Source organism: Lepisosteus oculatus, chromosome 11 (assembly GCF_040954835.1).
Source record: "Lepisosteus oculatus isolate fLepOcu1 chromosome 11, fLepOcu1.hap2, whole genome shotgun sequence".
NCBI classification, from domain to species: domain Eukaryota; kingdom Metazoa; phylum Chordata; class Actinopteri; order Semionotiformes; family Lepisosteidae; genus Lepisosteus; species Lepisosteus oculatus.
The window spans coordinates 444,126-468,274 of NC_090706.1; the positions used below are offsets into that span (position 1 = coordinate 444,126).

The 24,149-nt window shown below is 55.5% G+C and overlaps 2 protein-coding genes across 13 annotated transcripts in view; both read left to right on the top strand.

Moving 5' to 3' along the window:
• Positions 1 to 442: 442 nt before the first annotated feature.
• On the top strand, positions 443 to 3,055 carry ndufs5 (NADH:ubiquinone oxidoreductase subunit S5). Of its 2 annotated transcripts, none has more exons than XM_006631205.3 (3): positions 443 to 549; positions 1,032 to 1,251; positions 2,789 to 3,055. In XM_006631205.3, exons 2-3 carry the CDS (start codon positions 1,036 to 1,038, stop codon positions 2,891 to 2,893), a joined length of 321 nt encoding a protein of 106 aa, XP_006631268.1. In that variant the 5' UTR covers positions 443 to 549; positions 1,032 to 1,035; the 3' UTR covers positions 2,894 to 3,055. The 2 variants fall into 2 exon arrangements, with proteins under 2 accessions (XP_006631268.1, XP_015203980.1); XM_015348494.2 differs by having other exon boundaries at positions 548 to 637.
• Positions 3,056 to 4,898: 1,843 nt separating this feature from the next.
• Positions 4,899 to 24,149, top strand: part of macf1a (microtubule actin crosslinking factor 1a) — a 130,040-nt gene continuing 110,789 nt past the window's right edge. For 3 of the 11 annotated variants that reach the window (XM_069195321.1, XM_069195322.1, XM_069195330.1), the window contains exons 1-2: positions 4,900 to 5,236; positions 7,697 to 7,916. In XM_069195321.1, coding sequence (XP_069051422.1) covers positions 7,715 to 7,916 — 202 coding nt within the window. In that variant the 5' untranslated portion in view covers positions 4,900 to 5,236; positions 7,697 to 7,714. Of the gene's footprint in view, positions 5,237 to 7,696; positions 7,917 to 11,617; positions 12,182 to 24,149 lie in introns of those variants that run through there. The other 8 variants (XM_069195333.1, XM_069195329.1, XM_069195331.1 and 5 more) reach the window with 6 other exon arrangements.

Below are 24,149 nucleotides of genomic sequence, written 5' to 3' on the forward strand. Positions count from 1 at the left end.
TGGGATCGACACCACCTCCAGCCACAGCAGAACAGAACCAGAACCTCGGTGTCCCGGGTTCATCACACCCTCTAAACCCAAGGTCCCAGGCAGCTGGAGGAAGTATCTCTGTGAGGTTCACCATGGTGTACTTCATTAACACAATAATCGTAACCAAGCTTTGGATACATATAACACAATTGGTCAAATACAAATTTCATATACAGTATGTACCGTACGATAGTAACTGAGAATTAATCATTAATCATTAGGAATCAAAACATTTAGACACTGCAGTCCTCCTAGAGTTTGAGAAAGGTAAATTCATTATTCTAATTAACATTCCCCACCGACAGGAAAGTCACTGGTTTATAGCAGTTCCGACCCTCAGCGTAGCGCCGCTTCTCTCGGGGTTTCCTGGGTTGAGTCTACACTGGGCCACAAGGGGGCGCTGTGAAAGACAAAATACAAACATGGGCGCAGTGAAAACAAGAGTGCTTTACGGCATTCGTCCGCATTACCGTAAAGCGACGGAGACTCGCGGAAGGTTAAAGACTCCCCGAGGTTCAGGTGAGTGAGAGCGGCCGGGACGAAAATCTTTACCCCACTGTGTGTGAAGTCCACGCTGGCTTGTAAAGGCGTGTAGCCTGGGGCTCAGGTATTCAACTGTGTGATGGTCATTCGACAGGCGAGCGGGTCTGTTATTGGACACTGACAGCTACCGGCCGCAGCAGTTCAGTTATTAAACCAGTCTAGTTCGGGCACATACACAGATCTAAAGCAAACAGACGCCCCACAGCAGTAAGAGAAATGACTCTGATGCTGTTCTCGACGCGACGTGCGTGACTGTGTGCGGACTCCTGGGCCACGGGCAGCAGCGGGGACAGCCGGTGTCCAGGCTTCGCCAGTAACAGAGGCTCGGTCTCGGTGTGAGTGAGCAGTCGAGTGGTCTGTAACGCCTGTGCCTCCTTCTGTTCCTGTTCCCCTTCCCTCCTCTCCCCCTGTCCCTCTCTCTCTTTCCCTCCTGCCCCTCTCTTTTCTCCCTGCCCCAGAGCCATGCCCTTTGTGGACCTGCAGGAGAAGCTGGGTGTGAACGTGGACAGGTGGCTGCTGGCCCAGAGCGGGGAGCAGCCGTACCGCCGGGCGGCGCGGTGCCATGCCTTCGAGAAGGAGTGGATCGAGTGTGCCCACGGCATCGGGCAGACGCGTGCCCGCCGGGAGTGCAAGCTGGAGCTGGAGGACTTCCGGGAGTGCATGCACCGCGACAAGACCGTGAGTGCGCCGGCTGGACACACTCGGGCCCGACCCGGCCACAGAACCAGGCTCGTTCCCCTGGCTGACCTGCCCCTCCAGCCCCACGCCAAAGCATCCAGCTCATAGGTCGTCAGCTACTCGGGTCTGAATGTGTGCTGGAGACGTCGGGGATCGGCAGGTGTGGACTTATCCAGGAAGAGCTGGGTGACAGAGCAGCTCGGCTCCGCGTGTCTCTGCCGGCTGTGTTACACCCCACAGGCCTGCTCAACAGAGAGACAATCTGCTGTAGAGCTAGACCCGACCTGGTGGAATGCTGTTACACACGTTTCATCCTGTGGTTTGAATGCTTAAGCCTGCAGTGCATCGTCCCTGCAGCATTCATTTTAAAGATAATTCAACAGGCTTGAGAATGACCCTCAGTAACGGAAGAGCCTGGTTCTGGGTGTCAGGGAGCTGCAGGACAGTACTGCAGTGCCTGCCCACACTGTTGTACAGTTTCACTGCAGCTGCTCATTGTCATATGGCTGGGACATGTCCAGTGCTGTATAAGGCTGTAAAATCCTGTGCAGTCACTAGACTGTGACAATAACAAACCAGTATCACAATAACAGAGCCAAGACCGATTCCAGATGGAATTCTCAGATATCTGGAGCTGGATACAGTACCATTGAGTTGCAGTGCAGATTAGTCATCAGACAAAAATGGATAGCAGGGTGTCTTCACAGCAGCTTCTCAGATACGGAAGCCGATAACCAGATTTCTTAGAAACACACAGACAGGTGGCCACCCTATTGCATCGCATTGTAAAGAAAATGTTATACATTTTATGTATATGTTATACATATATACACAATGTTATACATATTGCAGCCAGCAGCCATATCACCCTGCAACTCACAACTGGCAGCCCTCTGAAGCTCAGCAGGTGTGAGCCTGGTCAGTACCTGGATGGGAGACCTCCTGGGAAAAACTAAGGTTGCTGCTGGAAGAGGTGTTAGTGGGGCCAGCAGGGGGCGCTCACCCTGCGGTCCATGTGGGTCCTAATGCCCCAGTATAGTGACGGGGAAACTATACTGTAAACAGGCGCCGTCCTTCGGATGAGATGTAAAACCGAGGTCCTGACTCTCTGTGGTCATTAAAAATCCCAGGGTGTTTCTTGAAAAGAGTAGGGGTGTAACCCCGGTGTCCTGGCCACATTTCCCATTGGCCCTTACCAATCATGGCCTCCTAATAATCCCCATCTCTGAATTGGCTTCATCACTCTGCTCTCCTCCCCACTGAGAGCTGGTGTGTGGGGAGCGTTCTGGCATCATCCAGGTGGGGCTGCACATTGGTGGTGGTTGAGGGGAGTTCCCATTACCTGTAAAGCGCTTTGAGTGGAGTGTCCAGAAAAGCGCTATATAAGCAATTATTATTATTATTATTATTATTATTATTATTATTATTATTATTATACAATGCACTGTAAAGCCATGCTTTCACAGGCATGGCAGCCCAGGATATGCACAGTTGATGTAATGATAACCGTCCTGCCTGCCTGTCCTGTCTTCTGCAGTACAAGCGTCTGTACGAGATCCGCAAACAGAAGGAGAAGCTGATGAAGGAGGGCAAGTACACACCCCCAGAGCACCACACTGGGCAGGAGGACCCCCGGCCGTGAGGCAGTCACGCCCCCTGCCTGCGCGGAGGAGACACTGCAGCTTGGTGACAGAGGGGACAGCCCATGACCACAGACCCCACTTGCACCCAGTCTTGTGTACTGAGACACCCTGATTTACCATCAGTTTACAAGACAAGAAAAATAAAATGGCTCTTACTTGAACAGCGGTGTGTTCCTCATTTTCCAGAGCCAGCAGTTCTGCAGGCTTTTTGCGAGTCTGTCTGGGTCAGGGCTGATGAAAACTAGCGCACAGCTCCCTCAGAGTGTGCAGGGCTGCAGGGTGGGGTGTCCACTCAGCCGGGATAGAATCCAGAAACCCAACCCTGACTATTTCCTGTCGTCCAGGTAATAGTGTCACCTGAGGACCCCTGAGGCTCCTGCGGTCTCCTGTGGGGCATTGTGCTGTGTCTTCTGAGGTTGGTGGTGAGGTTTCAGCACCTGAGCTCTTCATTAAAGCCCTGAACCCCTGACTGGGGCGTCTCGCTGTGTGGCGGTGTGGGAGTTTGGGTGGAGGTGTGTCTGTGGGTGGATGGCAGTGGGAGTGACTGTGTTGAGCTGGGAGTGTGTCAAGCTGAGAGTGTGTGTGGGGCTGGGAGTGTCTGGGGGTGGGAGTGTGTCAAGGTGGGAGTGTCTGGGGCTGGGAGTGTCTGGGGGTGGGAGTGTGTCTGGGGCTGGGAGTGTCTGGGGTCGGGAGTGTGTTAGGCACGTGCTGTCCTGCAGTTCCAGTTGTTCAGATAACAGCTGAGCCCTTGCTCATTTCATCACACTCCCTTTTAATACAGAGCTCCTGGCTCCTGCTGGAGGTAATGAGCTTAATACTCAAGGTGTAGCGTGCGAGAAGCTGAAAGCAATTAGGCCTGACAAACCACCTCATTAGTCCAATTAAGGGCTTAATTAAGTAATTGGGTGCTGAGCTGGAATGAGAGAAGACTCATGGGTGAGCTTGCAAGGAGGACCTGGAGCTAAGGTACAGCTGGGACCTGCTGACCTGGACCCTGTCTTTATTTTGGGGGTCAGCCTATGATCCTGACACAGGCTGTGGCAGCTCCCTGCCTGTCCTGCACACGGGGCTGATCCCAGGATGGGTCACTGTCACAGGGCACACACACACACACACACACACACACACACACACACACACATGGGGCTGATCCCAGGATGGGTCACTGTCACAGGGTGGACTTGCACACACGCAGGGATGGTTTGGAAACATCAATGAACACGACCAGCTCGTCAGTGTGAGGTAGGAGTGGAGAAACTGGTGCACCTGGGGAAGATCCTTCAGGACAAGGGAGAACATGCGAGCTCCACACAGACAGTGCACCAGTCTGGATCCGGAGACACTGTGCTCAGGACTCTGTCCAGGACAAAGTGACTGCGTGGACATGTGTACAGTACACACACAGATGGAAATCTCTCGGATCTCCACATGATCCACGTGGTCCTGTTCCCCCAGACTGGGGGCTCCCGTGGGGAATGTGGGTGTCCGGTGACCCCGGGTGTGCAGATTCCTCTGTCTATAATAACAGGACCGCTGTCCGCTGGATCGTTCGGGCCCATCTCGCCGCCAGAACCGGACCCGCCAGCAGACCCGTCAGTGTCTGGCGGACAGGCGAGCCCACAGACAGTGTCGCTCGCTTAATGGCCCGCATCCGGACTGCCCTGGGGCAGCAGTGCGACCCGACTGCGTGCTCCTTCAGAACCGAACCGGGCCGGCCCGGGGGAGAGCGGCGAGAGTGAGGAAAGCAAACTGAGAGCAAAAGCCCCGGAAAGACGTGTTTGTGTCGGATAAGAGGCTGGAGACCAAGTAACGGAGATCAAGGGATTAGAGGAGTCAAAAATCCGCCTTCGAAATCCAATCAGAGTGAGAGCATCCCGCCAGCAGCACCGCCATGCCCCTCCTCCCGATGATCATGATGATGATTTTTTCTTCTTATTATTATTAGTATCAGTATTATTATTTGGGCTGCGGTCCGCCTGCAGCCACAGCGCTGTGCAGCGAAGAGATTCCTGCTCTCGCGCCGAGCCGCCCCACACACACTCTCACACACACACTCTCACACACACACACACTCACACTCTCACACTCACTGGCGCTCCCGAATCAGGAGCCGGCTGCTGAAAAATAAGCAGTTTTCAGCTGGGAGAGAGAGGGAAGAGAGGAAGGAGAAGGAGGCGGAGAGAGAGTCCGGACAGCCATAGCCGAGCCGGAGCAGCGGTACCGACCCAGAGCGCCGGTCAGCTCGGCCTGTCGCTGGAGTAGTAGCCGTCGCCGAGGACTCGCCTGGTCGCGATAGAACATCTCGCGGTCGCGATACGCAGTCAGGAGCGGCGTCTCATCCGGTAAGCGGTCCTGTTCGGGTGACTGTTCGGATACCGGGGCAGGTGGTTCGGGTACACGGCTCCCTATCCTGCTGTCCACTCGCGCGGCCCGCCGTGTCACCGTGCGTGAAGTCTATAAAGATTGCACAGCAACGGCGTGACCCACGGAGACGAGCCGTCGGCCTTAGTGCTGCAGGAGCGAGGAGCGGGTTCTGTCATGATCATCATCATCATCATTATTATTGCTGCAGCCGCTGCCGTGACCGTGGAACAGTGAAACCCACGGTCCCGCGCGACCGCGAAGCTGTCAGCTCTGTCTGTCTCGTGTTTTTTCCCCTGAAGCTGCGAGAGGGAAGCCCGTCCGACAGCCAGCCAGAGGAGACGCCTTTTGTTCAGGCGGGCTGCGAAAATGAGTCAGTTTGATTACCGGGGCTCCTCGCGAACCCGCCCGGCACCAGAGGCCTGTCGGGCGGGTCCGGTGTGGGACAGGGCGGGAGCGAAGTCAGGCACAGCAATCCCCGCTCGCGATCGCGACAGAGATCAGAATCAGTAAATTGCTCTCTCCGAGCGAGCGGTCACCCCGTTCATTCTCCGGGTGTCAAACTGAGAGCTGCAGAGCAGGAGAGCAGGCGGTGTGTCAGGTGTTCCTGAGCGGACACACCCCCTGCTCCGGCGCGGCCGGGCCTGGGCAGCAGTGTGCAGGAGCTCAGCACGGCCAGGGAGGCGTGTCAGCGTGTCTGTCAGTCAGTGTGTCTGAGTGTGTCAGTGTGTCTATCTATCAGTGTGTCTGACAGCCAGTGTGTCAGTCAGCATGTCTGAGTCTGTCTGTGTCTCGGTCAGTCAGCGTGTCTATTAGTGTGTCTGAGTGTGTCAGCGTGTCTGTCTATCAGTGTGTCTGACAGTCAGTGTGTCAGTCAGCATGTCTGTCAGTCAGCATGTCTGAGTCTGTCTGTGTGTCGGTCAGTCAGCGTGTCTATCAGTGTGTCTGTCAGTCAGTGTGTCTGAGTGTGTCAGCGTCTGTCAGTCAGTGTGTCTGAGTGTGTCAGCGTCTGTCAGTCAGTGTGTCTGACTGTGTCAGCATGTCTGTCAGTCAGTGTGTCTGAGTGTGTCAGCGTCTGTCAGTCAGTGTGTCTGAGTGTGTCAGCGTCTGTCAGTCAGTGTGTCTGTGTCAGCGTCTGTCAGTCAGTGTGTCTGAGTGTGTCAGCATGTCTGTCAGTCAGTGTGTCTGAGTGTGTCAATGTGTCAGTCAGCGTATCTATCAGTGTGTCTGACAGTCAGTGAGTCAGTGTGTTAAAATATCAGTGCAATTTTGAATTTGTAAATTCTACCAGCATCTGTGTCAGAAATAGAAACTGGAGAAGTGTCACAACAGAGCTGAACATAACTGTTTTTAATCTTACAACAACAAAAGCAAGGAGAAAAGCTGCCTTCTCTATTAATAGAGCTGGAATCTGTGTCAGTCTGCTGCAGCAGCACCACTCAGTCAGGAGACAGGAGCCCAATCCCAGTGCACAGCAGTCTGATCCGCTCCAGGGTTTACAGTTCCCTCAGACCCCCAGAGCACAGCAGTCTGATCCGCTCCAGGATTTAGGGTTCTGTCTATCAGACCCCCAGAGCACAGCAGTCTAATCTGCTCCAGGATTTACAGTTCCCTCAGACCCCCAGAGCACAGCAGTCTGATCCGCTCCAGGGTTTACAGTCCCCTCAGACCCCCAGAGCACAGCAGTCTGATCCGCTCCAGGTTTTCTCAGCTGCAGAGCACTAGAATAGAAGCAACACAGAAGAGGCGACTTCATGCTTCTTACCTCCCCTGAGTAACCGTGTGCAGGGAGGAGTGAGTTAAAGGACAGCGGGATGGAGGCTCAGGGCTGTGCACTCTTAACCAGAGGTTGCGGGTTTGAAGCCCAGGTGGGGCACAGCAAGGCTCTTCTCTCAGAGAGGAAGCATTTGTGATGAATCTATAAACGTTCAGAAACCAAAGTTTATTGGGCTACAGGCCAGACCCACATAAATGAGCTTTGAGCTTTGAGTAAATGAGTTTGGTCTTTTTTCCTTTCTGCTTCGCTAGAATGAACTGCAAGTGAACCTGCGGCTGGCAGACCTGCAAGAGAGCAGTCTGCTGCGCAGGCAGATTCTGCTGCCCCCGGGGCTCAGTCAGCCGCGCCTGTGAGCCGGAGACAGGCCCAGGCCCTGGGCGTCCGCCGGGCCCCGCGTGGCTGCTCTGGTCCGCAGGAGCTCAGCGCTCCCGGAGCCGTGAGCCGACCAGCCCTGCGGAGACGGGCCCTGCTTGTTGGTGCTGCCTCCACTCTGTGCCTGGTGCTGCGTCACGGTTCTGTTTCCCGTGTGGAGGGGAATGGGGAGAGCGAGGAGCCGCTGTGGGCGCCCACCGGCTGCAGGAATGAGAGCCGACTCAAGCAGCGTCGCCTGAGCCGAGCCCCACCTGTTTCCTGTCTGACCGCCCGTCTCTCTCCCGCCCCCCAGCCCCCCGGCCGCTGAGCGATGTCGTCCTCGGACGAGGAGAGCCTGAGTGAGCGCTCGTGCCTGAGCGAGCGGTCCGGCTCGCTGTCGCCCTGCCCCCCCGGCCCCCCCGGCCCCCCCGGCGACACGCTGCCCTGGAACCTGCCGAGGCACCAGCGACACAAGCGCAAGAGCCAGGACTCCGTGCTGGACCCCGCGGAGAGGGCCGTGGTGCGCGTGGCAGGTAAGAGCTGCCCTGGGGCAGGGGCAGAGGGGAGACGCCAGGCCGGTCTGAGTGCTGGGGGACGTGCTTGCAGTGGCGTTAGTGCACCAGTAGGTGGCGCTCTTGTCCCCGGGCCATGCCTCAGTGTCTGACAGGGGGCGCTGTGCTGATGGGTGTGTGGGAGACAGCTGGAGGTCAGGGTGAGGGGTGACAGCAGACAGCAGGGGCTGCAGAGGTGCTGTAGACCGTGCTGGCAGTTTCCCACACACACACCCTGACACACACTGATACACACAGACACACACACCCTGACACACACTCACACACGCAAAGACACACACACACACCCTGACACACACACACAGACACACACACACACCCTGACACACTCACACACATGCACAGACACACACACACACCCTGATACACACACACAGACACACACACCATGACACACACTGACACACACGCACAGACACACACACACCATGACACACACTGATACACACACACGGACACATGCACACTACAGTGCACTGCTGTGTGTTTGTTAGTCCCAGTCGTATGCGTGGTGCTGCGTGTTCCCCTGCTGGGCGGGGGGCTGTTTGTGTGTAGATTAAGCGTCCTGTTCCCTGCCTCTGTTTCTGGTCGATTTCTGTTCGGGCGGCCAGAAGGGCAGCCCTCATCTGGAAACCCCCTTGTTGCCATGGGGACCTAGACATCGGGGTATTCCTGTTGCCATGGCGATGAAGGAGCAGGAAGGAGATGGGCCAGAGAGAAAGAGGGGAAGACAAGCAGAGAGATTGGAAGGGGAGGGGGGTTGGAGAGATGGAGGGATGACATATTGGAAAGGACAGAGGGGGAGCCTGTTGGGAGAGCCAGGGACAGGGGGACGGGGGAGGGGGGCGAGATGGCTCTTGTCTTCGTTCTGCACGATGAGGTCAGGTGGCCGTTCCACAAGTCTCCTGCGTGAAAGGAAATGTTGCAGCTCTGTGTGCCTGGACTGCGGCCCACGTGTTAGGAGCTGGAGCAGGGCCCCCTGTGCTGGGCCTGCGGGGGGGAGCTGGAGTCTGGGAGTGTCCGACAGCACCGCCCGTGTGAGCAGGGAGTGGGCACTAGAGGGCGCTCACGCCCCGCTCCGGGAACAATGCTCGTGTGCTCGTGGATAAAAAGCTTCTTTTTTTTCTAGTCCAGTGAGTTGATAAGAAACTGGGTCAAATTAATGTTTCCAGAATTTATGCCAGATTGTGGTCATCCTGTAGTAAAAGGAGCAAAATTCAGTGCACTTGTTGATATTACTGTAGCGTGATAATACAGTTCCAGCTGTGGCTGTATGGCCTTAACTGCGCACCGCCTCTCTCACACCCTCCCTGCCTCTCCCAGCTCGCAGGCTTTCCAAGGCAATAAGAACAAAAGGTTACAAACTCTTCTTCTCCTCCTTCTTCTTATTGAGATACTGAGGATACAGCCTGTCCTCTCTGGGCAGCCAGGTCTGCCTGTGTCCAGTCTCTCTGGCCAGGCTGTGGTCACCGAGCCTGTACTTTGTCAGGGTCTGTTTCTGTTTGCTGTTTCTAACCCTGGTCAGATACTCAACTAGTGTGCATTGTCTGGTAAGGGTCCTGTAGCATTCCAGTTCATATTGTGTTTGTGTGTGTGTTACAGTGGTGGGGGTTGTGTTGTCTTGTGCTTCGATTGGATGACTCTGATCTGACCTGTTGTAGCAGTGCTGTCCGGAGGCTGGTTGATGTCAGTGAGCTTCAGGACCAGCTGGCTGAGGGGCTCTTCTCTGCAAGATCTTCTCCTAGTTGGATTGATAGCTATTCTCATTCTGCCAGAATTTTAGAATTCTCAGATTCGATTTGTGATTTTGGGGAGGAGTGTTTGTCTAATCCCTGAGTATTTCTTGCAGTGCAGCAGAAAGTGCAACCGGAGCCCCCCTCTCTCTCATATTACTGTTCCTTTCAGCCTAACAGGCTGACAACAAGACTACCCATCTCACATTACGCCCCCACCACGCCTGCAACCCTAGACACCAGCTCAGGACACTGACACAGCCCAGTCACAGGGCTCTAGACTCCTCTAGTCCCTGTGGAGTCCAGCACACTGACACAGCCCAGTCACAGGGCTCTAGACTCTTCTAGTCCCTGTGGAGACCAGTACACTGACACAGCCCAGTCACAGGGCTCTAGACTCTTCTAGTCCCTGTGGAGACCAGCACACTGACACAGCCCAGTCACAGGCTCTAGACTCTTCTAGTCCCTGTGGAGTCCAGCACACTGACACAGCCCAGTCACAGGGCTCTAGACTCTTCTAGTCCCTGTGGAGACCAGTACACTGACACAGCCCAGTCACAGGCTCTAGACTCTTCTAGTCCCTGTGGAGTCCAGCACACTGACACAGCCCAGTCACAGGCTCTAGACTCTTCTAGTCCCTGTGGAGTCCAGTACACTGACACAGCCCAGTCACAGGGCTCTAGACTCTTCTAGTCCCTGTGGAGTCCAGCACACTGACACAGCCCAGTCACAGGCTCTAGACTCTTCTAGTCCCTGTGGAGTCCAGCACACTGACACAGCCCAGTCACAGGGCTCTAGACTCTTCTAGTCCCTGTGGAGTCCAGTATACTGACACAGCCCAGTCACAGGCTCTAGACTTTCCTGCAGCAGTGAAATGTGAGTCTTAATCTAGTGGCTGTGCCAGCAGCCATATCACCCTGCAACTCACAACTGGCAGCCCTCTGAAGCTCAGCAGGTGTGAGCCTGGTCAGTACCTGGATGGGAGACCTCCTGGGAAAAACTAAGCTTGTTGCTGGAAGGTGTTAGTGGGGCAGTAGGGGATGTTCACCCTGCGGTCTGTGTGGTCCTAATGCCCCAGTATAGTGACGGGGACACTGTACTGTAAACAGGCGCCGTCCTTCGCATGAGACGTAAAACTGAGGTCCTGACTCTCTGTGATCATTAAAAATCCCAGGGCGTCTCTTGAGATGAGTAGGGGTGTAACCCCGGTGTACTGGCCACATTTCCCATTGGCCCTTACCAATCATGGCCTCCTAATAATCCCCATCTCTGAACTGGCTTCATCACTCTGTTCTCCTCCCCACTGAGAGCTGGTGTGTGGGGAGAGTACTGGCGCACTATGGCTGCCGTCACATCGCCCAGGTGGGGCTGCACACTGGTGGTGCTGGAGGGGATCCCCATTACCTGTAAAGTGCTTTGAGTGGAGAGTCCAGAAAAGCGCTATATAAGTGTAAGCAATTACTATAATGATTATTATTAGTGTTCTGGCTCTGATTTAGGACAGATGTGGAGTCTTGAAGGGCTGTGAGATGGGGCTCGAACTGCTCTGTACAGTTAGAGGGGCTCGCTTGTGTAATCAATCAATCTGCACACGAGACAGGAGAGCTCAGGACAGTGAGAGACTGTCTGTTTTATTATTTTTATTTGCTTTGGCAACACTGATTGTACCCATCGGTCATGCTAATAAAGCACCTTGAATTGAATTGACAGGAGGGAGGGCGCCAGAGCCTGGGCTTGTCTGGCTTGTTGCGCTGCCTCCTCATGCCCTGCTAGATGGCGCGCTTGCCTCAGGCTGCCTGCGGGCGGAGCTCCCGGGGTCCCGCCAGGAGCACCATCCTCGGAGCTGCGGGCTTGCCGTGCGGGAGCGGCCCAGCACACAGAAATAGGCCGGGCTGCAGTGAGGGGAGACCCCCAGCAGGTGGCGGCAGGCCGCAGCGCTTCCCGGACGCGTGCAGTTTGCCCGGCAGGCAGGCAGTGACCTGGCGCTGCGCTGGAGCAGGAGCAGGAGAGGCGGTGTGTCTGGCGAGGGGAATGCATGACAGAGCAGCAGGAAGAATAGAGAAACCCGAGCTGCCGTAGCGAGCGGGAGAGAGAGGGCGAGAGCAGAGGAGACGCCGTACCGGAGGCGGCCATTGCTGGGATTTTGCACTGCCCGGACCGGGAGCAGGGAAGCGCCTTTCCGCGAGCTCCGACAAAGGGATCCGCGCGGCGCCGGCGCCGGGAAGACCGCAGGCTCGCGCACTCGCGGCGGATACCGGGGGTCCGGCTCTCCCGGACGGGACCCCGGCGGGGCGGAGCGCAGCGGTACCGGGGCGGCAGGGGTTCGAGCCGGGCGGCGCCGGGATGCTGCGGGGCTGAGGCGGAGCTGCTGCCGGCTCGCTGTTCGCGACAGGCGCGTCATGGCCGGCTTCGTCCCCGGGCTGCAGTCCGTCAGCCCTGCCCAGGAGAAGGAGTTCGCCCAGGCGTACGAGGACGTGCTGGAGCGCTACAAAGGTAAGCTGCCGAGCAGGGGGCGCACCTGGGTCCGGGTTCGGATCCGGCCCGCGGTCTGAGGTCCCGCTCGGGGCTTGTGCGTGCGAGTCCGGCCCGGTCCGGGGCCCCGGTCTCGCGTGTCAGTGTCCGGTCCCGGCCGGTGTGGATGACACGGAAGCTGAATTATTGATGAAGGAGCTGAAACGCGACCCCGACAGCGAGGGGCGGCTGGGCTGCGGGCTGTGTGCTGGCGGCAGGAGGCAGCCCGGTCTGGTACCGGCTCGGGCCCGGCTGCGCTGCGGGGACCGGTGGTGGGGGGCCCGCAGAGAGAGTTCTTCAGGTTTGAGATATCTCAGGTTCGAGGTGTCGCAGGTGTGCGGTGTGTGTGGTTTGAGGTGTGTCTCAGGTGTGTCAGGTGACACGGTCTCGTGCTTTTAAGATAAGAGAGACGATCAGATCACTTTATTGGCCATGTACAATTTCTTGTATGAGGAATCTGTATTTTCTCATATCCCAGCTTGCTCTCCATGAGACACCCAGACAGGGAGAGAAGCTGGGGGTCAGAGCGCAGGGTCAGTCATTTATATGGCGCCCCTGGAGCAGTTGGGATTAAGGGCCTTGCTCAGGGGCCCAACGGAGTAGGATTCCTCTGCCGGCCGTGGGATTTGAACCAGCAACCTTCCAGCCACACAGCAGCACACCGCCCTAAGAGAAGGAGTTCGCCTGGCCCAGTGTCTCTTGGCTCGGGGCACTCTGAGTGACCTGTCCGGTCCGCGCCGGGGAGCCCTGGCCGGCTCAGGGCTGTGGGCCGGTGCCGGTACCGCTGGCCGCGGGGGCTCTGGGCTTGTTCGTCCCTGAGGCGGCGTGACGTAGGGCCCAGGCGGGCCGGTCCGGCACGGCCGCAACAATGGCAGGATATCCGCGGGTCGGGGGGGCAGAGTGGAGCTGCAGAGGTCGAAGGTCACAGGAAGCTGTAGAGAGGCAGGGGATGAGGGGGGGGGGTACAGTGGGGTACGTCACCCGGCCTGTTCTCTCGGCGGGAGGGGCCATGCTGGGGTCCCTCCCTTCATTGTTGGTAGCTTTTCCATAAAAGTGTCACACTAGTGCTCTTCCTTCAAAACAGGATTTTCCTGTTGGATCCTGTTTGGCTGAACCTGTGGTCCCACCTGGTGCTGCTGGCTGGTGTCACAGAGTTTTGGGGTGTGTGCAGCCCCCCCAAATGCAGACAGTGCTGCTCAGAGGAAACTGTGGCACAGGACAGCACAGAGAGAGCTGCCCTGCATGTCCTGTAACTGTTTGCATGCGCAGGCACCATACTGTAGCATAGTGACTCTGACACAGTGTGCTGTGACTCTGTAACTGTGACTCTGACACACAGCACTGTGACTCTGTAACTGTGACTCTGTAACTGTGACTCTGACACACAGCACTGTGACTCTGTAACTGTGACTCTGTAACTGTGACTCTGTAACTGTGACTCTGACACTGTGACTCTGACACATAGCGCTGTGACTCTGACACTGTGACTCTGACACATAGCGCTGTGACTCTGTAACTGTGACTCTGACACACAGCGCTGTGACTCTGACACACAGCGCTGTGACTCTGACACACAGCGCTGTGACTCTGTGACACACTGCACTGTGACTCTGTAACTGTGACTCTGACACACTGCTCTGCGACTGTGACTCTGACTCTGACACACTGCTCTGCGACTGTGACTCTGGCACACTGCACTGTGACTGTGGCACACTGCGCTGCGCCTCTGTGACTGTGGCACTGCGCTGTGACTCTGAATCTGGCACTTTGCTCTGTGACTCTGGCACACTGCGCTGCGACTCTGTGACTCTGGCACACTGCGCTGCGACTCTGTGACTCTGGCACACTGCGCTGCCACTCTGTGACTCTGGCACACTGCGCTGCGACTCTGTGACTCTGGCACACTGCGCTGCGACTCTGTGACTCTGGCACACTGCGCTGTGACTCTGGCACACTGCGCTGTGACTCTGTGACTCTGACACACTGCGCTGTGACTCTGTGACTCTGACACACTGCGCTGTGACTCTGTGACTCTGGCACTGCGCTGCGACTCTGTGACTCTGGCACACTGCGCTGCGACTCTGTGACTCTGGCACACTGCTCTGTGGCTGTGACTCTGGCACACTGCTCTGTGACTCTGACTCTGTGACTGTGACACACTGCGCTGCGACTGTGACTCTGTGACTCTGACACACTGCGCTGCGACTCTCTGACTCTGTGTTGCACAGTGTGGTGTCCGAAGAGCAGGGGCTTGGTCTTGGAGAGGAAGTGGGCTGCTGTGCTCTGTCCCGGTCAGGCAGCTCGGCAGTGTGTTTGCCATGAGCCCAGAGGCTGGCTGGGTGCTGGGAGGCTTCAGGATGTGCAGAGTTCAATGCTCACTGGCGTGTATTTATGTCTGAGAGTGTAGGAGCGCAGATAGCCTGGTGAATTAATCATGACTCTGTATTTAAAACACAGAGCTTTTAGCTCATCGATTTCAGATGGGCGCGCAGTGTCCCCTCGCTCTCGCAGCCCCCAGCCAGCACGTTAATGGAGGGCAGCAGAGGCTGTGAGGTCTCTTCTCCTGCCTCTCTCTCTCTCCTCCCTCTAGGCTGCTGATCCCTCTCCTTTCCTCCCTCTAATCCTCCACCTCCTCTGTCACTCCTGTCTTTCCCCTCCCTGCTGCTTCTCCTGGGAGTCTTAGTGTTTGACACCACTCTGTTCTCCGGCCCCCAGTTCTAATTGCCAATGACAGGATGCCGGAGAGACAAGAAGATTCCGGGCCGGAGGGGCCATTTCCAGCTGTTTGAATGTGTCATAAATCCGTCCTTCCCTCCGGCGGTTCTCTGCTTGTTGGGACAGCCTGGGTGCGTGAGGTTACTGATGAGTCCAGAGGTTTTAAAACATTGCTACAGACTGAATTGCCTTGCAGTTAAAAAGAGCTCAAAGATGAGCTGTTCAGACAGGTTGAACTGCCATATCTATAGTGCTCTGTGTTGACCTGACGTTATGTACAACCATCCATCTCTCAGTCTCCTTCTGTCTCGGTCTTTCTGTGTGTGCAGTAGTTCTGAATATAGGTACTGATGAGTCAGGCTGTTTTGAAATTGCCCTGCAATGCACTTGATGCTGGACATGTTGGATTGCTGTGTGACCCTATAGAGAGTTAAATAGGCATCGTGCACACGAGACGCTACTGTATGTGTCTCAATAAGATGTTTTGTAATTAGTTGTAACTTGAGGAACTTAATCTTGTCAGTCTTGGAGATGAACACTTGAAAGGAGACTGGAGACCCAGAGTTTTAAAATCAAAACTTTGTTCCTCCCTCCCACTCAGAAAAACACCAATCCATTGTGTCTCTGTGTGTACAGCCAGCAGGCCTGTCTCTCACTCTCTCTGTGTGTGTGTGTGTGTGTGTGTGTGTGTGTGTGTACGTACAGCCAGCAGGCCTGTCTCTCTCTCTCTCAATTCAATTCAATTCAAGGTGCTTTATTAGCATGACCGATGGGTACAATCAGTGTTGCCAAAGCAAATAAAAATAATAAAATTAACATAGAACAAAACAAAAAATAGAAGTAAAATAAAATCTACAGACATGTTACAGACATTTACAACAAAGACATATTATATAATATTGACATATACTGTAGGCGGCTGGAGCATTATTGGGAGACGGACTCACTGTTCCTCAGGCTGTGACAGGAGATCACATACTGGGCTGCCAGATCAACTGAGTTCCCTCCTCCCTCTCCCAGTAGGATTGGGACCTGTTGTGGTTTTGGCAGGTGTGGGAACTCTGGGATTAGATTTCTGAATTTCGGGAAGAATGTTTCTCTAATCCCAGAGTATCTGTCACAGTGCAGTAGGAAGTGCACCTCTGTCTCTATTTCTCCCTGCTGGCAGTGGGAGCACAGCCTGTCCTCTCTGGGCAGCCAGGTCTGCCTGTGTCGCCCAGTTTCTATGGCCAGGTTGTGGTCGCTGAGCCTGTACTTCGTCAGGGTCTGTTTCTGTTTGTTATTTTTTATTTTGGTCAAATATTCAGCTAGTGTGTATTGTCTGTTTAAGGTTCTGTAGCATTCCAGTTTATGTTGTGTTTGTGTGTGTGTGTCCCAGTGTGTGAGATATTGCTGTTTGATCTGTGGTGTGATGTGGTTGAGTCTGGGTTGTGGTGCTCTAGCAGTGCTGTCCTGAGGCTGGTTAGTGTTGGTGTGGCTCAGGTCGGTGAGCCTCAGGACCAGCTGGCTCAGGGGGCTCTGTTTTGGGCTCAGCTCTTGGCTCAGCAGGGCTTTGTGGTGGTAGGAATTTTGGTCGCTGTTTTTTAGGTGTAGCCAATACTTTAATATTCTTTTCTGTATGTTTATCAATAGTGGGTACTGGCCTAGTTCGGCCCTGCACCCGTTGTTAGGAGTTTTTCTCTGCACACGGAGGATGATTCTACAGATCTCCATGTGCAGAGTTTCTGTGGGGTGTTTGTCCCATTGGGTGTAATCCTGGTCTGTGAGGGGACCCCAAACTTCACTGCCGTATAGGGCAATGGGTTGGATTACACTTTCAAATATTTGGAGCCAGATTCTTGTTGGTGGGTTGATGTTGAAGAGCCTCCTTCTTATTGCGTAGAAAGCCCTGAGTGCCTTCTCCCTCAGTGCCTTCACTGCCAGGTCAAAACTCCCGGAAGAGCTGATGGTGAGACCGAGATATGTGTAGCTGGATGTGTGCTCCAATGTGTTGTTGTTCAGTGTGAATTTGTACCTGTTTCCCTGAGGTCTGGCTTTCTTCTGGAAAACCATAACTCTGGTCTTGTCCAGATTGACTGTCAGTGCCCAGGTCTGACAGTACTGCTCCAGCAGTGCCAGGTTCTGCTGCAGCCCCTGTTCTGTGGGCGACAGCAGGACCAGGTCATCTGCGTAGAGCAGGAACTTGATTTCTGTGTCGTGTAGTGTAAGACCAGGAGCTGCAGACTGCTCCAACATTCCTGCTAATTCATTGATATAGATATTGAACAGTGTTGGGCTCAGGCTGCAGCCCTGTCTCACCCCGCGGCCTTGGGTGAAGAATTTAGTCCTTTTGTTTCCAATTTTCACTGCACATTTGCTCTCTGAATACATTGATTTAATGATGTCGTACACTTTGCCCCCTATGCCACTTTGGAGTAGTTTATAAAACAATCTCTCATGCCAAATCGAGTCAAATGCTTTTTTGAAATCGACAAAGCAGGCAAAAATTTTTCCTTTGTGTTTTTGGTGGACGTGTTTGTCTATCAGTGTGTGTAGGGTGTAAATGTGATCAGATGTGCGGTGATCTGGCAAGAAGCCAATCTGACTTTTACTCAGGACATTGTGTTCGGTAAGGAAGGCCAGTATTCGTGTATTTAGGATACTGCAGAATACCTTCCCCAAGGTATTCCCCAAGGTCTCTCTCTCTGTGTGTACGTACGTACAGCCAGCAGGCCTGTCTCTCTCTCTCTGTGTGTACGTACGTACAGCCAGCAGGCCTGTCTCTCTCTCTCTGTGTGTACGTACAGCCAGCAGGCCTGTCTCTCTCTCTCTCTCTCTCTCTCTCTCTCTCTCTCTCTCTCTCTGTGTGTGTGTACGTACAGCCAGCAGGCCTGTCTCTCTCTCTCTCTCTCTCTCTCTCTCTCTCTCTCTCTCTGTGTGTGTGTGTACGTACAGCCAGCAGGCCTGTCTCTCTCTCTCTCTCTCTCTGTGTGTGTGTGTACGTACAGCCAGCAGGCCTGTCTCTCTCTCTCTCTCTCTCTCTCTCTCTCTCTGTGTGTGTGTGTACGTACAGCCAGCAGGCCTGTCTCTCTCTCTCTCTGTGTGTGTGTGTACGTACAGCCAGCAGGCCTGTCTCTCTCTCTCTCTCTGTGTGTGTGTGTACGTACAGCCAGCAGGCCTGTCTCTCTCTCTCTCTGTGTGTGTGTGTACGTACAGCCAGCAGGCCTGTCTCTCTCTCTCTCTCTCTCTCTCTCTGTGTGTGTGTACGTACAGCCAGCAGGCCTGTCTCTCTCTCTCTCTCTCTCTGTGTGTGTGTACGTACAGCCAGCAGGCCTGTCTCTCTCTCTCTCTCTCTGTGTGTGTGTGTACGTACAGCCAGCAGGCCTGTCTCTCTCTCTCTGTGTGTGTGTGTACAGCCAGCAGGCCTGTCTCTCTCTCTCTGTGTGTGTGTGTACAGCCAGCAGGCCTGTCTCTCTCTCTCTGTGTGTGTGTGTGTACAGCCAGCAGGCCTGTCTCTCTCTCTGTGTGTGTGTGTGTACAGCCAGCAGGCCTGTCTCTCTCTCTGTGACTCCTGCAGGGCTGAGTGGTGAGATTTGCCATTCAAATCAGGCTGACAGTTAATCTGTATTGGCGCTGTGGGGGGCCTGGCTGACACGCGCCTGATAGACATGAGTTTAAACCTCATTTATTTTGTTTAATCTTAGAGTTATTGCAGAGCCCTGCCATATTAAAATGAGCAGCCTTTTAATTGTGCCGATGCCCCATGACACAACACCAGGCACAAGTGTAGCGGAGAGGAACAGCAAGCGTCTGGTCAGTGCAGCCTGGTCTGGCGTGTTGTGGAGGGTTGTGTGAGTCATTGCTGTAATTATTGTCATTACTGCCTTGGGTACCATGCTTTTATAGATATTTTATAAATGTTTCCTTTTTAGTGCGAGGAGGTTTTTCTTCTGCGGTTCAAGTTGTCTTTGTTTGGGTGCTGTTGAGAAGCCTCTCTGTCTGGAAGAGAGAGAGCTTTAGTCCCGTGAACACAGGGACAGATGGAGGGCTGGCTGGGGTCTCTTCCCCCCTCTCTCTCTGCCAGCTCCTTTCCCTCAGTCTTTGTTTCTCTCCCTCTCATGCAGTTCCCTCTTTCCCCTCGTGCTCCATGTCTCCTTCTCCGTCTCTCTCCTGGGGTAGCAGGTCAGTCCTGGGCTCAGGCTGATGATCAGGCCAGGGCTGCTGTTTGAATCTGCCCCACAGCACAAGCCTCTCAGACACTGAGAACAGCACACAGCCCTAGATGAGAGAGGAAGGGTTTCTCTTTGAAGATGCAGATGCCCCATGTGTAACCGCAGCAGTTTAGCGGTCTATTCGTACTGATCGCTCGCAAATAGACGGGCACAGGTTCAGTGGGCAGGTACATCTGCGTAGGCCGCTTTTACTGCAGCGCGCTACAGCGTAATACAGGGCCAAGCAGTACAGAGCAGAGCGGTGCTGTTCAGGCGGCAACAGTGTAATACTCTCTAGTCCGACAGTCCAGCGTGGTATGATGAGCTGCTTTGTACGTTATAGTCCAGTCCGGTCCAGTTGAACTGACCGGCAGTAACGGCGTCTGACAGGGCAGGAAGAACTCGTCAGCTGGCCTGCGCCTCTCTGTGCTTTCCTGTTCCTTTCGTGCACCCTTCTTCGCTCCCTCCTCTCCCTCCCTCCCTCCCTCCTGTTCCCTCTGAAGACCCGGCGGCGCTGTCTGCGGCGGCACCGCGAGAGAGGGCACACCCTGCCCGCTCCTTCTCAAGGAAACGTAAACAGAATCGAGGAGGACGGTCCACCCCTCCTCCCCCCTCCTCCCGCCTTCCTGACCTGCCTCCTCTCTCTCCTCTAATCCGCCCGTCTGCTCAGGCCTCCTGTCACACCGGGGCAGAAGGCGCCGCGGCCCTGCTCACGGAGGGGCAGTTTTCAAGCCCCCCCAGCAGAGATCAGGCCTCCAGCAGGAGCAGCTGTGCTCCCATTGGGGCCTCCTCCCTTGCGTGCTCAGTGTTGTTCACAGCAGGATGAAAACACCTGCTTGCTTTCCGGCTGGCTCCGTGGGCCGGGCGGCTGACCTGTGCCGCCTGGGCGATGACCCGGCTCTGTCCGGCCTGCAGGGGCCCAGGCCCGGGGGGCACTTCCTCTGGTGACACAGCGGAATGGAGGGAGGGCGAGAGAGGCGCTGCTGGAAGCACATTCCTGAAATAGCGGCGAGGGAGGGAGGGAGGGAGGGAGTGCCTGTCATGGTTCAGCAGCTGCTCTCGGCCTTAAAGACACAGCAGCTTCCTGCCGGGGCTGGACGGTTGGACGGGCTCTGGGTCATCGCTGCGGCCGGACTAGACCCGAGGACAGGGTGGCGTGTCCGCTCCAGCTGGACAGCTGGACTCCTGGTCCATCAGCCTGTTGCTGAAGTGACTTAATTGCTTTGGATCACCCGACGAGCAAGTCCGTCCACCAGCGATTGCTCTGCCAGGGAGGGAGACGAGAAATTTGCTTCAGCGCCACCGTGGACACATTCCAGGGAGGGTTGGGAAAGATCCGAGCCGAGCCCGATGCGGGAGGGCGTAATCTTCAGACAGCAGCTCTGCCCCCTCCCCGCCACGAGTGTTTGAGTTTCTCAGGGCTTTTATTGACTCTGTCCTCGGCCCCCCCTCAGTGAGGGAGGGGGTCTGTGAGGATCGTGTGTGTGGAGCTGGGAGGGTGAAAAATTAAACAGACATTTTCCCCTGTTGCAAAATTGGCGTGTTGGTCGCAAGGTGCTGCCTCTCCTCCCTGTCGGACCATCCCGGTCTGGACCTGGCACTCCTCCCGGATCCACCCGATGGCAGGAGTGTGTGGTTAAGGCGACGGCATAGAGAGCCACTCTGAGCCGAAGAGCTGCCCCTCTGTTCTCTCTCATTACTGGAGGGCCTGGGCGCTGGACTGGAGAGGTTCTGATCCGTGTCTGTGTGTACGGTGCAGTCCGGTTTCCCAGCGCTGAGGGAGGATGTCCAGATCGCCCCAGCTGTGGACAGCACCTGTGCGAGAGATTCTCCTGCTCACACCCAGGCCTGTCCTGCTCCCTGCTCCCCGGCTGTGTCCTGAGGCTCAGCAGTACAGAGCGGCTCCCTGGGCTCCGGGCTGGACCGTCACCAGGGCCCGTGTAGCCCCTGAGGGCCGCAGTGGTCTGGGTTTTCAGCGATGACTCTTGCTTCTTTATAAGGCTGTTGTAACCTGCCAATGACTTCATACAAAGGGTTGAAACAGACCTATTAATATACAATTATTATATTGTACATCAGCGATACAGATATTAAAAAGCGATGGTCCAGATCGGGCAGTAGCCTACTGTTCTGCTGTGATCTAGATTAGTGTGTGTCTGTGGGATCTGGGATCTTTCTGCTTTCCTGCTGAAACCAAAAACTTTTTTGCTGTTTCCTGGGTCTAAGGCTCCTGGCTCTGTGCAGCGGTTGGGTGTGTGTTTTTCAGGGAACATGGTCTGTAACACTTTTCACTGCAAAGGAAAATAATTAAGAAATAACTGTTGGCCTGTTTGAGGTCTATCCTGCTCAGACTTGCAGAGCGTCAGTGGTGGTGCTGGCGTAGCAGATTGGGCTGGGTGTGCTGGGCCTGTCTGTCTGTTGCGCACACCCACATCGATTCTCTACTCTGTCACTCAGTCTTTACAGTAACAGTCCTGTTACAATAGGAGCTACAGTCCCAGTGCAGTAGACCAGTCTGTTACAATAGGGGCTACAGTCCCAGTGCAGTAGAACAGTCCTGTTACAATAGGAGCTACAGTCCCAGTGCAGTAGACCAGTCTGTTACAATAGGAGCTACAGTCCCAGTACAGTAGACCAGTCTGTTACAATAGGGGCTACAGTCCCAGTACAGTAGAACAGTCTGTTACAATAGGGGCTACAGTCCCAGTGCAGTAGACCAGTCTGTTACAATAGGAGCTACAGTCCCAGTACAGTAGACCAGTCTGTTACAATAGGAGCTACAGTCCCAGTGCAGTAGACCAGTCTGTTACAATAGGAGCTACAGTCCCAGTACAGTAGACCAGTCTGTTACAATAGGAGCTACAGTCCCAGTGCAGTAGACCAGTCTGTTACAATAGGAGCTACAGTCCCAGTGCAGTAGACCAGTCTGTGACAATAGGAGCTACAGTCCCAGTGCAGTAGAACAGTCCTGTTACAATAGGAGCTACAGTCCCAGTGCAGTAGAACAGTCCTGTTACAATAGGAGCTACAGTCCCAGTGCAGTAGACCAGTCTGTTACAATAGGAGCTACAGTCCCAGTGCAGTAGACCAGTCTGTGACAATAGGAGCTACAGTCCCAGTGCAGTAGACCAGTCTGTGACAATAGGAGCTACAGTCCCAGTGCAGTAGACCAGTCTGTGACAATAGGAGCTACAGTCCCAGTGCAGTAGACCAGTCTGTGACAATAGGAGCTACAGTCCCAGTGCAGTAGACCAGTCTGTGACAATAGGAGCTACAGTCCCAGTACAGTAGAACAGTCTGTGACAATAGGAGCTACAGTCCCAGTGCAGTAGACCAGTCTGTGACAATAGGAGCTACAGTCCCAGTGCAGTAGACCAGTGTTAATCTCTTCTTTAGCAGATGGAGCTGGGCCTGAGTCTGCCATTAACCTGGCGACTCCCTGCTGCCCCGGCAGTGTGGACTGGAGCTGCTCTGCTGCTCCCGGCTCGTGGAAACAGCAGTGCGCAGGAGCTCTTCCAGTCTCTTGAGTAATCCGCTGCAGATGAGCAGTTTCTGGACTCGCGTTGAAAAGTGTTGTTTTGTGGGAATAGCGGCCTTGTGGTGCTGCGCTGGCGGGCCGGGCCGGGTCGGGCCGGGGCAGTGCGATGAGCGCGGGAGGCAGGGTGGGGGCGCTGCCCACGCACTCGCTGTGCTCGTCAGGGCTGCAGGGACGGTGCGCGCGAGAGGCCGCGGGGCTGTGCCAGGTGCCCGGAGCGCCGGCGCCTCCGCTCGGGGCTTCAGCAGCCCGACGGAAGACAGGTTGTGGCGGAAAGTTCAGAATGGGTGTCGGGAATTCCCCAGATTCCACAGCTTCCTAGAAGTGTGACGGGGACAGGTTGCCGTGGAGAACCCGTTTGCTCAGGGGAGCAGGCAGGGGAGGTGGAGTATTACTGCAGCGTCTCCAGTTAACACACACACACACTGAGTTTCACACTCGCCGACTCACACCTTCACACACTTGCTGACTCGCACGCTCTCTCACACACTGTCACACAGACGCTGTTCTGCCCCCTACCCATTACCCTCTAACCTGTGATAGGTGAGTAGTGAGAGACACCCTGGGAGTGAGCTCTGCTGGAGGAGCCCCTGGGGTGTCTGTGTGGGTTTGCCGGCTCTTCAGCCCTGAGTTGGGGGGCGACTGGGGTGTGAGGGGCCAGCTGGTGCCCCGCCCAGGTGCAGCTGTTTGCCCTTGATGGGCTCTGGGGGTCATGTGGTGTGGGGGCGCGGTCTGTCTGGAGTTCCCTCGAGGCTCGGCAGTCCCAGATGCCTGTGCACCGTCCCGCCCGAGCAGGGGGAAGCGTGTTCTATAGGTTTGGCCGCAGAGCCGGCGGAGTGCAGCTGGTGAGACCGGCAGGCTCAGGAATGTGACCCCCTGCACACAGACCCCTCCCGGACCCCTGGCAGCCTGTGTGCGAGACAGGTGCAGCCTGGGACTCTGTCTGCCCTCTGGGCCAGCTGTGCCAAGCAGGAGTCATCAAGGAGTGGCAGTTGTGCAGTTTGCGCAGGTGGTGTGTGTGTGTATGTACGCGTGTGTGTCACATAATGTTGAAAGGCTGTTGCCGTGGAGAGACGGCACAGTAGGGCTGTCTGTCTATCCCTGTGCTGCCCCCCTGGGTAACTGGGTTACCCGTGCTGCCTCGCTGCAGCTCTGTCGGGGAGGAGACTGGGGCCTGACCAGAGTGGCTGAGACACGGGGGTGCTGGTGTCCCTGCCGTCTCCTGAGCGAACCGGCCACGCCGCGCTGACAGCTGGTGTGCTGGGTCCTGCCTCCCGCATGCCAGCTCAGCCCTGGCATCCATCACCTGCCCCTCGAGGCCTCTTATAGCCGTCCGCCCTCGTTCCTGGAACCCCAGGGGCCCAGAGGCATGTGGCTGTGCTGCCGCTCAGACAGGTGTCCGTCCAGACAGAGGCGGCTGTCGGATTCCTCAGACAGCCGTTCCTCAGTTTCCAGCAGTCCAGACCAGCACAGTGCTTGTGGGGCAGTGTAGCTTATAGCACGCTGTGGG

What these genes read in the sequence shown, in the direction of transcription:
- ndufs5 (XM_006631205.3), top strand. Translation starts at nt 1,036, where the DNA reads ATGCCCTTTGTGGACCTGCAGGAGAAGCTGGGTGTGAACGTGGACAGG. An exon ending in GCATGCACCGCGACAAGACC is followed by an intron (nt 1,252 to 2,788) that starts GTGAGTGCGCCG and finishes TGTCTTCTGCAG; the next exon opens with TACAAGCGTCTGTACGAGAT.